Source organism: Mixophyes fleayi, chromosome 5, assembly GCF_038048845.1.
Source record: "Mixophyes fleayi isolate aMixFle1 chromosome 5, aMixFle1.hap1, whole genome shotgun sequence".
NCBI classification, from domain to species: Eukaryota; Metazoa; Chordata; class Amphibia; order Anura; family Limnodynastidae; genus Mixophyes; species Mixophyes fleayi.
The window spans coordinates 275890556-275905749 of NC_134406.1; the positions used below are offsets into that span (position 1 = coordinate 275890556).

The 15194-nt window shown below is 45.8% G+C and overlaps 1 protein-coding gene across 2 annotated transcripts in view; it reads left to right on the forward strand.

Annotated features, from left to right (window-relative positions):
* Window positions 1-15194, forward strand: part of LOC142159363 (unconventional myosin-Ig-like) — a 135152-nt gene that overhangs the window by 20985 nt on the left and 98973 nt on the right. For both annotated transcript variants that reach the window (XM_075214182.1, XM_075214181.1), the window contains exons 8-12: window positions 4536-4652; window positions 4890-5096; window positions 5470-5615; window positions 12536-12650; window positions 13060-13230. In XM_075214182.1, coding sequence (XP_075070283.1) covers window positions 4536-4652; window positions 4890-5096; window positions 5470-5615; window positions 12536-12650; window positions 13060-13230 — 756 coding nt within the window. The remainder of the gene's footprint in view (window positions 1-4535; window positions 4653-4889; window positions 5097-5469; window positions 5616-12535; window positions 12651-13059; window positions 13231-15194) is intronic.

Below are 15194 nucleotides of genomic sequence, written 5' to 3' on the forward strand. Positions count from 1 at the left end.
TATCTTTCTATCTATCTATATATCTATTTATCTCATATCTATCTATCTCATATTTATCTATCTCATATCTGTCTATCTATCTATCTATCTCATATCTATCTATCTATCTCATATCTATCTATCTATCGCTCATATCTATCTATCTATCTATCTATCTATCTATCTATCTATCTATCTATCTATCGCTCATATCTATCTATTTATCTATCTATCTATCTATCTATCTATCTATCTATCTATCTATCTATCTATCTATCGCTCATATCTATCTATCTATCTATCTATCTATCTATCTATCTATCTATCGCTCATATCTATCTATCTATCTATCTCATATCTATCTGTCTATCTATCTATCTATCTATCTATCTATCTATCTATCTATCTATCTATCTATCGCTCATATCTATCTATCTATCTATCTATCTCATATCTATCTATCTATCTCATATCTATCTGTCTGTCTATCTATCTATCTATCTATCTATCTATCTATCGCTCATATCTATCTATCTATCTATCTATCGCTCATATCTATCTATCTATCGCTCATATCTATCTTTCTATCTATCTATCTGTTTATCTATCACTCATATCTATCTATCTAATATCTTTCTATCTATCTATCTATCTATCTATCGCTCATATCTATCTATCTAATATCTATCTATCTAATATCTATCTATCTATCTATCTATCGCTCATATCTATCTATCTAATATCTATCTATCTATCTATCTATCTATCTATCTATCTATCTATCGGTGACCAGTGCTATAAAGGTGGATTTCTTTTACCATCCTAACAAATGTTGGGGGTCAGACATCTGGAGGTTATTGGGGTAAGAGAATGACACGGGGGTGCGAGCAGATTTGGGGGATATCAGGATTATGGAGTAGGACGGAGGGGAACGTGTTTAGGATGAGGGTCCGGGATAGGACAGAGGTCTGTTATTATTAATCCACAGCGAGAACTGAGCTACAGATGTTGAAGGTTTAAGAGGAGTCGCAATAAACCTGTATTTGTGGCTGGTCCTGGGATATAAACTATAGATCAGATATAATATAATATCCGACCTTATCACTGTCAGGTTCTGGAGCAGCTCTCTGCTTGTGGTATCACGTAGTTATATTTCTTATTACTATAAAATATGATTTGATGTCACATAACTACAATGTTCCAGCATTGAGCACAGTGTAATAAGCACTGGACGGTGCGGGATATAACAGGCGTCCAATCACAGAAGTAATAAAACTCACAGCCCCCCCGGACAGAGTGACTCATATAGCGCTCAGTATTATTACACCCCTCCCCTCCCCAATCCACCGACAGCTTTAATCCAAATAGGAAGAAAGCTGCTTCCGGCGACTCCACCATGAATATTATTATTAAGGGGCTACATGAAGCCACAGGTGTCCTCCTCATATACAGAACATTTATATATTTCATTTCATGGCTATAATTGGGATGGGAGGTTGTTTTTGCAGGACCCGGCTTGGCCACCAGATGGCTCCACCGCACTGATGTAAAGAGCTGCAGCTTCTTATAATGGATTTTAGTGATTATTTTGTTTATGATTTAAATGAAAAAGCAAATGCAGAATTCCTGTCTGGCTGTAAACAAGCCGGAGCCGGTGTAGAGGACCATGTAGGTGAACAGACGGACACCAGTGTTATCCATCTGCTGGCTGGACTGTCCCTGTGTTATATGGGGACTGTGCTGGTTGGAGATAGCGGACAGAGATAAAACAAAGAGATTGCACTGTTACCAGCAGTTAATGGGAGATGTTTGTGAGCTGCCCCTGAAGTGATGGTGAGAGGACATTGGGGGAAACACAAGCCCCCTCCACCCCTCAGATAGGGTCACACTTCCCCTTTGTCTGGTCCCTGAGTCCTGGGTAGGTTTGAGTGACAGGTTGTGGAGATCTGGAATGTTGTCAGTTGTGAAACAACTGACACTGTAACATCTGGGTACAGGTGATCAGACATTACCAGGGGGGGGGGATATAGAAACAGGAGGACATGGGGGGTATAGATACAGGCAGGGGGATTAGAAACGGAGGGGGGTATAGAAACGGGGGCGTGGGTATAAAAACGAGGGGGTGTATTGAGACAGGAGGACATGGGGGGTATAAAAAACAGGCGGGGGGATTAGAAACGGAGGGGGGGTATAGAGACAGGAGGGCAGAGAGGGATTTGTAAATGGTTGAATACAGAGGGGGGTGGGAGAGATATTACACTCCTCATATTTTTTTGCACCAATTTTTGGCGCACTATTTAATTTTCACCAGTGAAAAACATCAGGTGTAAACGTCTGTGAAAGCTGAACAAAAACAAGTTCTACTGCCCCCTATTGGTCAGTTTTTAAAGCTGATTTGTCTATGATAATGATATAATGATATAATAGGAGATCTCCATTGTAGCGTAGAGTTCAGAGCCTCAGGGGTGTGGTGGTGACGCTACTGGCGTCATCATACACATTACTCCGCCCACTTGATGACACACATGGCGTCAACAAGTCCCGCCCACCTCTCCTTTTATTGGCTGCTCTCTGCACCCCTCAGTGATTGGTAGACGGAGAGGTCAGGTGGTTCATTAGTGAGGTCACTGTGTGACTGGTACATTACGCCCAGCGAGGAGCATCAGCCACGTGTCTCCCCCATAGGGTGAAGGAAGAGCAGACGGATGGGCTGGACCAGGGAGGATCACAGACTGTTACACATCAGTTCCTGCAGGTTACACTGGAGGTTATAAGCTTCTCGCACAAACCTTATAATTTACCAGAGATCCACCAGTGGCCTCGAGCCTACATAGTGCCTGGATCACGGTTACTTATCAGCAGTCAGAGGGGTCTGTTCTGATATCCGGCAGTCAGAGGGGTCCGGCCTCATTAGAATTGAGCAGGTTTCGCATGAAAGGATTGGGGTCTGACCTACTTTGTCCTGATTTTCCAATTGCATATCTCCCAAGTGTCCCGATTTGAGGGGACTGTCCCAACACCTAGTGCATCCGGACCTCTGTCCCGATTCAGGACCAGTTGGAAGATATGTCCCACTGAGCGACGCCCTTCAATGCTGCGTGTACCAGGTGCATGCAGCATTGAGGGGGCAGTTTTAGGGGTGTGGATAGGACTGGTGGCGGCCTAGCACTGGGCACTCCCCCCCTTCCCAGGGTGGTGACCACGCCCCCATTGTAATGTGGCCACGCCCTTATAGCATGACCACACCCCTTTGACATGCAGTGAGGAGCTCTCTGTCCCAGGACTATTGTGAGGTATGTGAATGTGCCCCCCCCCCCCCCTGAAATTATCCTCATATACAGTTTTCTATACAGAGATAAGAAGGGTCAAAATCTGAGTGTAATAATAATAATTATTAAATTTTCTGAACCAGACACTTTTTTAGAAGTTAATGTAATTTTTTATCCATGTGTCTGAATATCAAACCCAAAACAGGGACCTTTAGGAAGGGAAAAGGGACAAAAAGATAAGATGGGGGGATGCTACGGGTATACATGAAACATCTGCTGAGCCCGGGGTAGATATTATCTGCAGGTTCCCGGTTACTTTACAGTTTTTGGTTATAAAGCCCATTACCCCCGCACCCCCCCTCACACACACACACTTCCCCCTCACCCCTCCCCGACAGCTCCTGTGGTTATAGATGGAAGCTGCATCGATATTTCTGTGTCCAATTAACTGAGCTCTGTAATCCACGTCGCTCAGCTGCGAACATTCTCTAAGGGGTTATGAATAATGAAATAATCACAACAGTCTTTCCCATCAGAGTTGAAGAGTTCAGTAAAATCATATTTCCATTATATAATATTATTAAACTGCAGGTCTGACAGAGGGAGATGAGGGGGGCTGAGTGTGTTGCAGGGTTATCCTAAATTTCTGTGCATGGTCTTTAACCGTCGCTCTATACAGATGCATATAGTCCGCATTATAAGTCTGGGTTCACACTGCAGGTTTCTCAGCCGATTATCAGTGAGCGTTCGGCCCGATATCGTATTAGTGTTTACTGTCCAACGATGAACGATTATCGCTCCTAAGCTCATCGTATCGCTTGATTTTTAAACCGGTTCAAAAATCTTGTTCAATTATGTAACTTAGTCGTTCCAGTTCTGCAGCGCGTACGACCCACGACCATCTGCCGATAGATCCTCCAGCATCGCTGCCTTTCTGGGCGTGTATATTTTAATTTATGATGTTGTTTACACTTCCTATACGTTTATTTCTTAGATACTCTTATTATTATCTGTCGTACAAACCAGAAGCAGCGTCTGTAGGGGCCGAAAATACTTATCCTAAGGGGGGAATCAGTGGTCTAAGCAGGATTTTGAAATGTGTGTGCAATGCAGAGATAAACACAAATTATATAGGATGAAATTCACACTTAAGTTCTGTACATGGCTGACACCAGAGCCGTAACTTAGAATTCTAGCGCCATTGCTGACCTGCGTATAATGAAGACAGATCCCAGAATCTGCTCATATCTGTATTAATACAACGTATATCTCTTCCTCTCTCCGCAGATTGCTATCAACGACAAGTCCTGCTACAAGACGGTGGTGGACTCCATGAAGGTGATCGGGTTCAGCCAGGACGAGGTGGACTCAATATACAAGATCCTCTCCGCGATACTACACCTGGTGAGGTCATATTTTCATAAAGAGACTTGAATAGAGCTATGAGAAGTGATTCCTAATAATCACATTATCTCTACTAGAGGTGCATAAATGAGCAGAGATTCCTCTACCGTAATTATTCTCCCCAAAAAATTGCCAAATAAATGTCCGGGTACAAATGTCCCCTTTATATGGTTGGACCTCAGAACTCGTGTTGGTTTAGTCTGGCGGGCGTGTAACACATCGTCTCACCCTCTACAGGGTAACATGTGTTTTGCGATGGACGGGGACTGCGTAGTCCTGGAGAAAGAGGAGACGGTCCGTCACTTCGCTCAGCTGATCAGCTGCAACACTGACGCCGCCAGGAAGACTCTCCTGTACCGAACCGTGGCTGCCGGAGGGGGAGAGATCATCCAGAAGGGGCACAGTATCAAAGAGGCCGCGTACGCCAAGGAGGCCTGCGCCAAGGTAACGGCACGGAGGCTGCCCGTAATTACCCCGTTCTTACCTGTATTCTGCACCATCTACTGGGTGACATCTAATGACAAACACCGGCAGTCAGATGATTCTTTTATTGTACAAAACAGCAAATATAGAAATAAATATAACAAAAAAAATCTATGTTTATTCTGGAGACTTCAAGCACAGTAATTATGTCCTTCACACGGCTGCCCAAAAAGCAGCAGTGCACATGCAGTGAAAGAATTTGTTTACATACATGTTACATACATGTTACACATATGTTACACATATACACAGTACACCATAAACTTTATATCCCAATAACACTTATGTATTAGGAAGTAATATGGTTCTTTACCCCCCCCCCCCCCCTCCCCAGGCCTTCTACGAGAGGCTCTTCTGCTGGATCGTCAGTCGTATAAACAGCGTCATCGAGGTGAAGAACTACGATGCGCGGATTCATGGCAAGAACACCGTGATCGGGGTGTTGGATATTTATGGATTTGAGATATTTGATAACAACAGGTGAGTCTGGAGGGACAGATCTTTGGTGAAAGTGGTTAAACGTTGTGCTGACCCTGAGGGGTCCCCTTAATATACATTATTACCCTGCAGTAAATATTCTATATAAGGAATACGCTGATTGCGACAATGAGAGAAGACGGGAGTTTTACGCCATATTCTCTTTCTTATTTCGCTATGTCCGCTAACCTCACGTAAGGCAATTACTCAGCCTCAGGCAGCCAATCAGGAAGAGAGACATATCTCACCTTTATTCCTGTGGACTTGTGTTACACACCAACCATGCACAAAGCAATTGTGAGCTCCAAAGATCAACGTCCTGGAATTTTCTACATTTTGGAGCGTGAAGAGACAATTCCTCACAATGCAATGGCTTCAACTGGGAAAATTCTTGCAAAACAGTTATCAGAATAAATTATTCTCTTTAATATTATATGTATATATACATAGGCAATAACTAGGTTACTTTTCCTTCAAAGTTATATAGAAAATCCTGATGATGATGGTAAATAATGGAAGGTATTCTGTGACTTCTAGTTCCTCAGCAGCGGCAGAACTCAAAAACATTAACTTTTTTGCTATTTTTAGATTTAACACCTAGCAAATAGAATAACCAACCTGTCCCCTGCACAACCGCTTGGATATTGTTAGTCATTGACTCACATTCACCAAATGAATGTCCAAGCTGCCGCCCTCCCCCCCTCTCCTTGTGTAGTGCGTGAGGTCTTCATTCTCCACTCAAAGAACTGATTTTTGGCTGGTCTGAGTATCCAGCAGCCGTTGTGACTTGTGGGCACAGTCAGACACGTGCCAGTCTTGGGCAAGGCTCTGCCACGTGTCACCAGAGGGAGCCGTTCGTCTCCTTCCAGCTGTGGGAGCAGCGAGGGATCTGCTGGTGGTGACAGGTGGATGCCAATCACATGTTCCCTGGCTCGCCGTGTCCGTGTGGTACCATGGTTACAGACGTGGAGCAGGTGATTCACAACCACGCCAATTTCTTCTCTTCTCTAAGAGATTACACTGCTATCTCCTGGGGTCTCGGGTGTTAACCCTCCACGTCCCCTGGCTGTGACAGTCTCTCAGAAAACTCCAAATCCAAGAATGGCCCAATTATGTCACCTCATCTGCTCACTTCCAGCAATCTCAGACATCTCACCTCTCCTGCTGTCTCCAGCGTCTCCGCTGAGAGCTGCTGCGTCTGCTCTTTACTATATGCAAAGACCCCTTTCCTCAATCTACAGGGGGTGAACCACTAAACCTAAACCAGAAGCTGTGCAGTCGGCGTTTACAGATATGATTCAAAAGAAGAAGCTGGAGTCTAAGTAGGGACAACGGGGGCAGATTCTTTACCAATGCAGAGCAGCGTTCATCTCTTACATATATTGCTGTTCATGGCCGGAAGTGTTTCTGAATCTGAAATTGTTGACCACAGAAAACAATATCTTGTAGCCTTGTGCACACCAAATATAAATACAATGTCAGACATACTCTGAGTATGGAGACTGAGCACATCGCTCCTCTACCATCGTCACTCAGAATGTTTATATCAGATACTGTTCTCCCTGTGGAATCACAGAGTATTAACGTGTTCTAACGATGGGAGATTGTCTGGATGAAAATAGAATTCATCATCATCTTCATCATTATTCATTTATTTATATAGCGCCACTAATTCCACAGCGCTGTACAGAGAGCTCACTCACATCAGTCCCTGACCCATTGGAGCTTACAGTCTAAATACCCTAACATACACACAGACATACACACTAGGGTCAATTTTGATAGCAGCTTATTAACCTACTAGTATTTTTTGGAGTGTGGGAGGTAACCGGAGCACCCGGAGGAAACCCACGCAAACACAGGGAGAACATACAAACTCCTCACAGATAAGGCCATGGTCGGGAATCGAACTCCTGACCCCAGTGCTGTGAGGCAGAAGTGCTAACCACTGAGCCACCGTGCTGGCCAAATTAATAGTAAAGGGCGATGGCTGATCCCAGGGGGAGAATGGAGGGTGAAGGGGTCCAGGAATAGACTGATCTCCGGGGAGAATGGAGGGTGAAGGGGTCCAGGAATAGACTGATCTCCGGGGAGAATGGAGGGTGAAGGGTCTAGGAATTGGGTAATCTCTGTCAGACGCTGTCCCCGCATTTCCACTAGGTCATGGGGCCTCTCCTGGCTGCTTGCGTCCCGTTGCCTGTATAAGAAACTGGACGCGTCGTCTGCACTCCGTCGGCGGTCAGCTGTGTTCTGAACGCCGAATTCCTCTATTTTAGGAAGCCTCTGGCGCCACTAGGGTGTCAGAGTATAGGTGCTCACCTGCTCAAGCGTTCCTGCTGCTTACCTCTGATTCCTGTATTTGGCTCCTTAGGATCGTTTCTGGACTCCCCTTTTGGATCTTGTTCTGGTACTGAACAGCTTGTTCTGGTTCTGACCCTTGGATTGATATTGTTTACCCCTGGATCACCTCTGTGTGCTGCGCTTCCAGCTGGTTATAACCTTATTGTTCGGGCATTCCAGTTCTCTATCACTGCGCTGTTGACTAACTGAGAAACGCAACCTGCGCACTTCACGCAGCAAAGACTTTACTCCCTTTCGGGGAGGTGAACACCGGGGGTGTGTTACACTCTGCGCTAATACCAGCAATTGTCTATACTAGTGTTGCAAACGTGACAATCTCTCTGGAGAATGAAGGGTGAAAAGGTCCAGGAATAGGTTGATCTCGGGGTAGAATGAAGGGGTCCAGGAATAGACTGATCTCGGGGTAGAATGAAGGGGTCCAGGAATAGACTGATCTCGGGGTAGCATGAAGGGGTCTAGGAATAGACTGATCTCGGGGTAGAATGAAGGGGTCCAGGAATAGACTGATCTCGGGGTAGCATGAAGGGGTCCAGGAATAGACTGATCTCGGAGTAGAATGAAGGGGTCCAGGAATAGACTGATCTCGGAGTAGAATGAAGGGGTCCAGGAATAGACTGATCTCGGGGTAGAATGAAGGGGTCCAGGAATAAGCTGATCTCGGGGTAGAATGAAGGGGTCCAGGAATAAGCTGATCTCGGGGTAGAATGAAGGGGTCCAGGAATAGACTGATCTCGGGGTAGAATGAAGGGGTCTAGGAATAGACTGATCTCGGGGTAGAATGAAGGGGTCTAGGAATAGACTGATCTTGGGGTAGAATGAAGGGGTCCAGGAATAGACTGATCTCGGGGTAGAATGAAGGGGTCTAGGAATAGACTGATCTCAGGATAGCATGAAGGGGTCTAGGAATAGACTGATCTCGGGGTAGAATGAAGGGGTCCAGGAATAGACTGATCTCGGGGTAGAATGAAGGGGTCCAGGAATAGACTGATCTCGGGGTAGAATGAAGGGGTCCAGGAATAGACTGATCTCGGGGTAGAATGAAGGGGTCCAGGAATAGACTGATCTCGGGGTAGAATGAAGGGGTCCAGGAATAGACTGATCTCGGGGTAGAATGAAGGGGTCTAGGAATAGACTGATCTCGGGGTAGAATGAAGGGGTCCAGGAATAGACTGATCTCGGGGTAGAATGAAGGGGTCCAGGAATAGAATGATCTCGGGGTAGAATAAAGGGGTCTAGGAATAGACTGATCTCGGGGTAGAATGAAGGGGTCTAGGAATAGACTGATCTCGGGGTAGAATGAAGGGGTCCAGGAATAGACTGATCTCGGGGTAGAATGAAGGGGTCCAGGAATAGACTGATCTCGGGGTAGAATGAAGGGGTCTAGGAATAGACTGATCTCGGGGTAGAATGAAGGGGTCTAGGAATAGACTGATCTCGGGGTAGAATGAAGGGGTCTAGGAATAGACTGATCTCGGGGTAGAATGAAGGGGTCCAGGAATAGACTGATCTCGGGGTAGAATGAAGGGGTCTAGGAATAGACTGATCTCAGGGTAGCATGAAGGGGTCTAGGAATAGACTGATCTCGGGGTAGAATGAAGGGGTCTAGGAATAGACTGATCTCGGGGTAGCATGAAGGGGTCCAGGAATAGACTGATCTCGGGGTAGAATGAAGGGGTCTAGGAATAGACTGATCTCAGGGTAGCATGAAGGGGACTAGGAATAGACTGATCTCAGGGTAGCATGAAGGGGTCTAGGAATAGACTGATCTCGGGGTAGAATGAAGGGGTCCAGGAATAGACTGATCTCGGGGTAGAATGAAGGGGTCCAGGAATAGACTGATCTCGGGGTAGAATGAAGGGGTCCAGGAATAGACTGATCTCGGGGTAGAATGAAGGGGTCCAGGAATAGACTGATCTCGGGGTAGAATGAAGGGGTCCAGGAATAGACTGATCTCGGGGTAGAATGAAGGGGTCCAGGAATAGACTGATCTCGGGGTAGAATGAAGGGGTCTAGGAATAGACTGATCTCGGGGTAGAATGAAGGGGTCCAGGAATAGACTGATCTCGGGGTAGAATGAAGGGGTCTAGGAATAGACTGATCTCGGGGTAGAATGAAGGGGTCCAGGAATAGACTGATCTCGGGGAAGAATGAAGGGGTCTAGGAATAGACTGATCTCGGGGTAGAATGAAGGGGTCCAGGAATAGACTGATCTCGGGGTAGAATGAAGGGGTCTAGGAATAGACTGATCTCAGGGTAGCATGAAGGGGTCTAGGAATAGACTGATCTCGGGGTAGAATGAAGGGGTCCAGGAATAGACTGATCTCGGGGTAGAATGAAGGGGTCTAGGAATAGACTGATCTCGGGGTAGAATGAAGGGGTCCAGGAATAGACTGATCTCGGGGTAGAATGAAGGGGTCCAGGAATTAGCTGATCTCGGGGTAGAATGAAGGGGTCCAGGAATAGACTGATCTCGGGGTAGAATGAAGGGGTCCAGGAATAGACTGATCTCGGGGTAGAATGAAGGGGTCCAGGAATAGACTGATCTCGGGGTAGAATGAAGGGGTCTAGGAATAGACTGATCTCGGGGTAGAATGAAGGGGTCTAGGAATAGACTGATCTCAGGGTAGCATGAAGGGGTCCAGGAATTAGCTGATCTCGGGGTAGAATGAAGGGGTCCAGGAATAGACTGATCTCGGGGTAGAATGAAGGGGTCCAGGAATAGACTGATCTCGGGGTAGAATGAAGGGGTCCAGGAATAGACTGATCTCGGGGTAGAATGAAGGGGTCCAGGAATTAGCTGATCTCGGGGTAGAATGAAGGGGTCCAGGAATTAGCTGATCTCGGGGTAGAATGAAGGGGTCTAGGAATAGACTGATCTCGGGGTAGAATGAAGGGGTCTAGGAATAGACTGATCTCGGGGTAGAATGAAGGGGTCCAGGAATAGACTGATCTCGGGGTAGAATGAAGGGGTCCAGGAATAGACTGATCTCGGGGTAGAATGAAGGGGTCCAGGAATAGACTGATCTCGGGGTAGAATGAAGGGGTCTAGGAATAGACTGATCTCAGGGTAGCATGAAGGGGTCTAGGAATAGACTGATCTCGGGGTAGAATGAAGGGTTCCAGGAATTAGCTGATCTCGGGGTAGAATGAAGGGGTCCAGGAATTAGCTGATCTCGGGGTAGAATAAAGGGGTCTAGGAATAGACTGATCTCGGGGTAGAATAAAGGGGTCTAGGAATAGACTGATCTCGGGGTAGAATGAAGGGTTCCAGGAATTAGCTGATCTCGGGGTAGAATGAAGGGGTCCAGGAATTAGCTGATCTCGGGGTAGAATAAAGGGGTCTAGGAATAGACTGATCTCGGGGTAGAATAAAGGGGTCTAGGAATAGACTGATCTCGGGGTAGAATGAAGGGGTCTAGGAATAGACTGATCTCGGGGTAGCATGAAGGGGTCCAGGAATTAGCTGATCTCCAGGGGAAAAACACGTCTAAGAGGTGAATCATTGCATTGCTCCCAGGAACAGCTATTTTATGCTTAGTGAGGATTCTGCTGGAGATAAATGGATTGTAGGCAGATAATTATGTTTATTTCCTTGCACGTGTTCCATATGTACCCGTGCTTGCATGTCACATGTCACATGTCACATGCTCCAATGTAAACCGCTCACCTGACCCAGATGCTGGTGTAATAATGAGGAATCAGAAGCGATAGTGTGTGGGTGGGAGAGAGGTCGCTCAGCGAGAATCACCAGGCAGCATAAAGTGAATAAACACACACAGCATTTGTCTCATTAAAAATATAGGACGAGAGCTGATCTCTGGCAGCTTCAGGTTAGCATAGAATCCAGGTCCTTTAGAGGAGTGGGAATGGCCAAGAACGCCCCTTCAAGTCCGCCGTCTCCATCCCCTTACCGCATTATATTAATCTTGAATGGAAAAATAAAATCTGGTTTCTGCACTGAGGAGCAAAGGTCCAGTTACACCGGACTCTGCATTCTGTTCAACTACAGCGCTCTAACCGCGCAGACTGCTGACCCTTCGCAAATGCGCCAATCATGTTCCACAAACCTGTTACGACAGCCGAAATCTAGGTGCACTTGTACAAATAGAGGCGCACGATGAGTTTGTTTGCATTTGCTCTGTGGACACGCCAATTTGTGCTTTGTAAATCACCTCCTAAGTGTTAACTCTTTTGCAAAGAGCTGCAACATTGTTTCCAAAAAGTAAACAACTAACAGTTATTCTGCCATATGCCAGTAGATACAGTAAAACAGCTTTAATATCTGCTTTATTTCCACCAAACGGAAGCAGATTTTTTTTTTTTTTGCAATTCAAATCGTCACGATTTCAGAGATATGAATTAAAAAAAGATCTGGCGATTTCTTTCAGTATATTCCTCACTATTATTCGTTTGTATCATGTTTATGAGCACTGTTCTTATGTTATCCTTTTGTAATTAAGATGATAATTAAGTAGTTTAGCACAATATTTGCGGTTGTATTTCAGTGTTGTGCCACAACTGGTGTCCTAATATCCGTTCTGTTTTTGTGCCTTTGCCCTCAGCTTTGAACAGTTCTGCATCAATTACTGTAACGAGAAACTGCAGCAACTGTTTATCGAGCTGATCCTGCGGCAGGAACAGAACGAGTACCAGCGGGAGGGCATCGAGTGGCAGCACGTAAGTCTCTGCGGCTTTATCAATGTTCCCCTGACCCAACTTCTAGTCCCAGAACATCAATATTCCCTTCTAGTCGGGGCTTCTGCTGGTGAGAAATTGTCTCTTTTTCAGTCTTATGGTCGGGGCATCGGGATCCATCAGTCCAAGGACTTGTCCACCGGCCACTACAGTCAGGGGCAGTTTAATAAATACGCACAGGGGGATCCCACCTGCTGCACCAATTGTATTTCTGCCACTGGGTAAAGCAGGAAAGGCCATTTTGCCCCACAACACACCCTTTGATAAATCAGCCCATATGTGTTCATGTGTTTTAGCATAAGATTGATGTGAGTGGCCTACGAGTTTCCATTATACTGTATTATGAGCTATGGACGTGTGACACTGATACCACGTTCTGTCCCCCTGGTAGATCGAATACTTCAATAATCAGATCATCGTGGACCTGGTGGAGCAGCCGCATAAAGGGATCATCTCCATCTTGGATGAGGCGTGTCTGACGGTCGGAGATGTCACTGATACAATATTCCTGGATTCCATGAACAGTAAACTAGGGAAACACCCACATTACACCAGCAGGAAGGTGAGGCTGCGAGAGGGGTATGAGCTGGATCTAAAAGACTAAAGGCCTAATTCATTAAGGAAAGTAAAACAAAGAAAATGAGTAACTTTGAACTTTGCCAAAACCATGTTGCATTGGAGGGGGAGGTAAATTTAAAATGTGGGGACAGGTTTATATTTCGGGTAGGACATGTCCTAGATCATCTTTAAATATCAGTGTAAAAATAAATCTGTCCCAACTGAGTATAGCGTACCTGCTATCGTTGGCACTACTCGAAGGAAGGCGCAGAGTCTAACGTGCCCCTGGTGTTCACCAGGGACCCCCGCAAGGAGGTATGGACTTAGCTGCAGGAAACACGCAGGTCGCGGTCCTTCCACGAGTCAGATAGCGAGGCACAAGAGGAGTTGTCAGACAGGCCGGTTCGGCAACGGTGCGGGCAAGGCAGGTACATGAGGAGAATCCAAAGGGGTAGTGAGGCAAGCCGGGTTAGTAGCGTTCTGGTAGCGTAGTACAGAAGGGAGATCCAAAAGGGTAGTCAAAAACGGAAAATAATCTGGAGACAGGCAAAAGGTCAGGAGACAACAATCACAGGAACACTGGAACTCTGGAGGACAGGAAAGGACCTGAAACTCTGGCACAGGAGGTGGGATCCAGAGATTCTTAAATAGTGCTGCTAGCCAATGAGCCTCAGCGCCTGTAGTGCTGTCATAGTCCTAGCGCCGTAGCGCTAGTCAAACATTAGCGCCGTAGAGCTACCTACATGCAGCGTCCCATTGCCTAGCAATGGGAACGCTTTCTAACCTGTAGCCGGGCGGCCGAGCGGAGGCGGAAGTGACGCTTATGAGGAAGAACAGGCGGCCGCCAAGCGGCGCCTGACAAAATCTCTCAAGTATTTGCGTCCAACATGAAAAAACAGTCAGTATTTATCTTATGTGCAAAATAATAATTTGCACCCCTTGCATTGTAACATGCGTTTGCCAAGGTTCAAAGTTACTCATATGAATCAGGACCTAAGAGAACAGTTATGGGTCAATTTAATTTGTCGCACTAAGTGGAACTTATCGCATATTTTTACTCCCAAACTTTCACCCAGTTGAATGAAAGTTCCTGCTCACCAGAAGTCACTCAAAGTGTGAGGTTCGGCAAATAAGGAAAAACTGGACACAAAACTTTGAGCAGCTTTGATTTCCCTGCTGTATTTATCTAATCTATTGAGACTCTGCTGCCAGATATTCATCAGCGGACATTGGCAGCCCTTGACTGGAAGGGTATCCTGGTACCGATTGAACCACAAGCACCAGCATGCCCTTCCTGTTAATGGCTACCAGTGCCCGCTGGGACATGTAGTTAAATAATAGCAAAACCAAAACGAAATACAGATATATCATTTAAAATTAAAGTAAAATAAAACAAAATAACCCTTTTATCGTCACATTACTATAAAATAAAATCTTCTCTTCATTATAAGGTAACAGGAATCTACTGCTCGCTAAGTGCGCCTGCTGCTGAAAATCTGTGCTCTCAATTGACCGGAACTTCAGCCAATCACAAGTGGCCAGTGTGGGGAAATGGTTGTGATTGGCTGAGCGGGTGTGATCGCCTCCTGATCACAGTAATTCGATGGTGGGCGCTCGTAGCGAGATGGTTGTTATAATGTTTATCATGACAAGGATTTATTCAAATAAACTGTATTTGAAACATGTGCCTGTGCGTCTATTTGTATTTTGGTAAAATGTATTTTTCATGACCCCCCCAAAATAATCTATGGGGCACTAGTCAGCACAGGGCAGTTAGTATCTGGGAGGGGGACCTGTTTTGTTTTTTTTCGGGGGGTGGGGAGTGGGAGAAATGCATCTAATAAAAGTTGTAGCAGAGCATAGAAGCCGTATATCCACATTATGTGTCCGCAACGCGCTGTGCTCTGACGCAGACCCCGGATACAGCCGCTATTTGCTGTGTGTTGTATATGGGATCACCCTGAACTA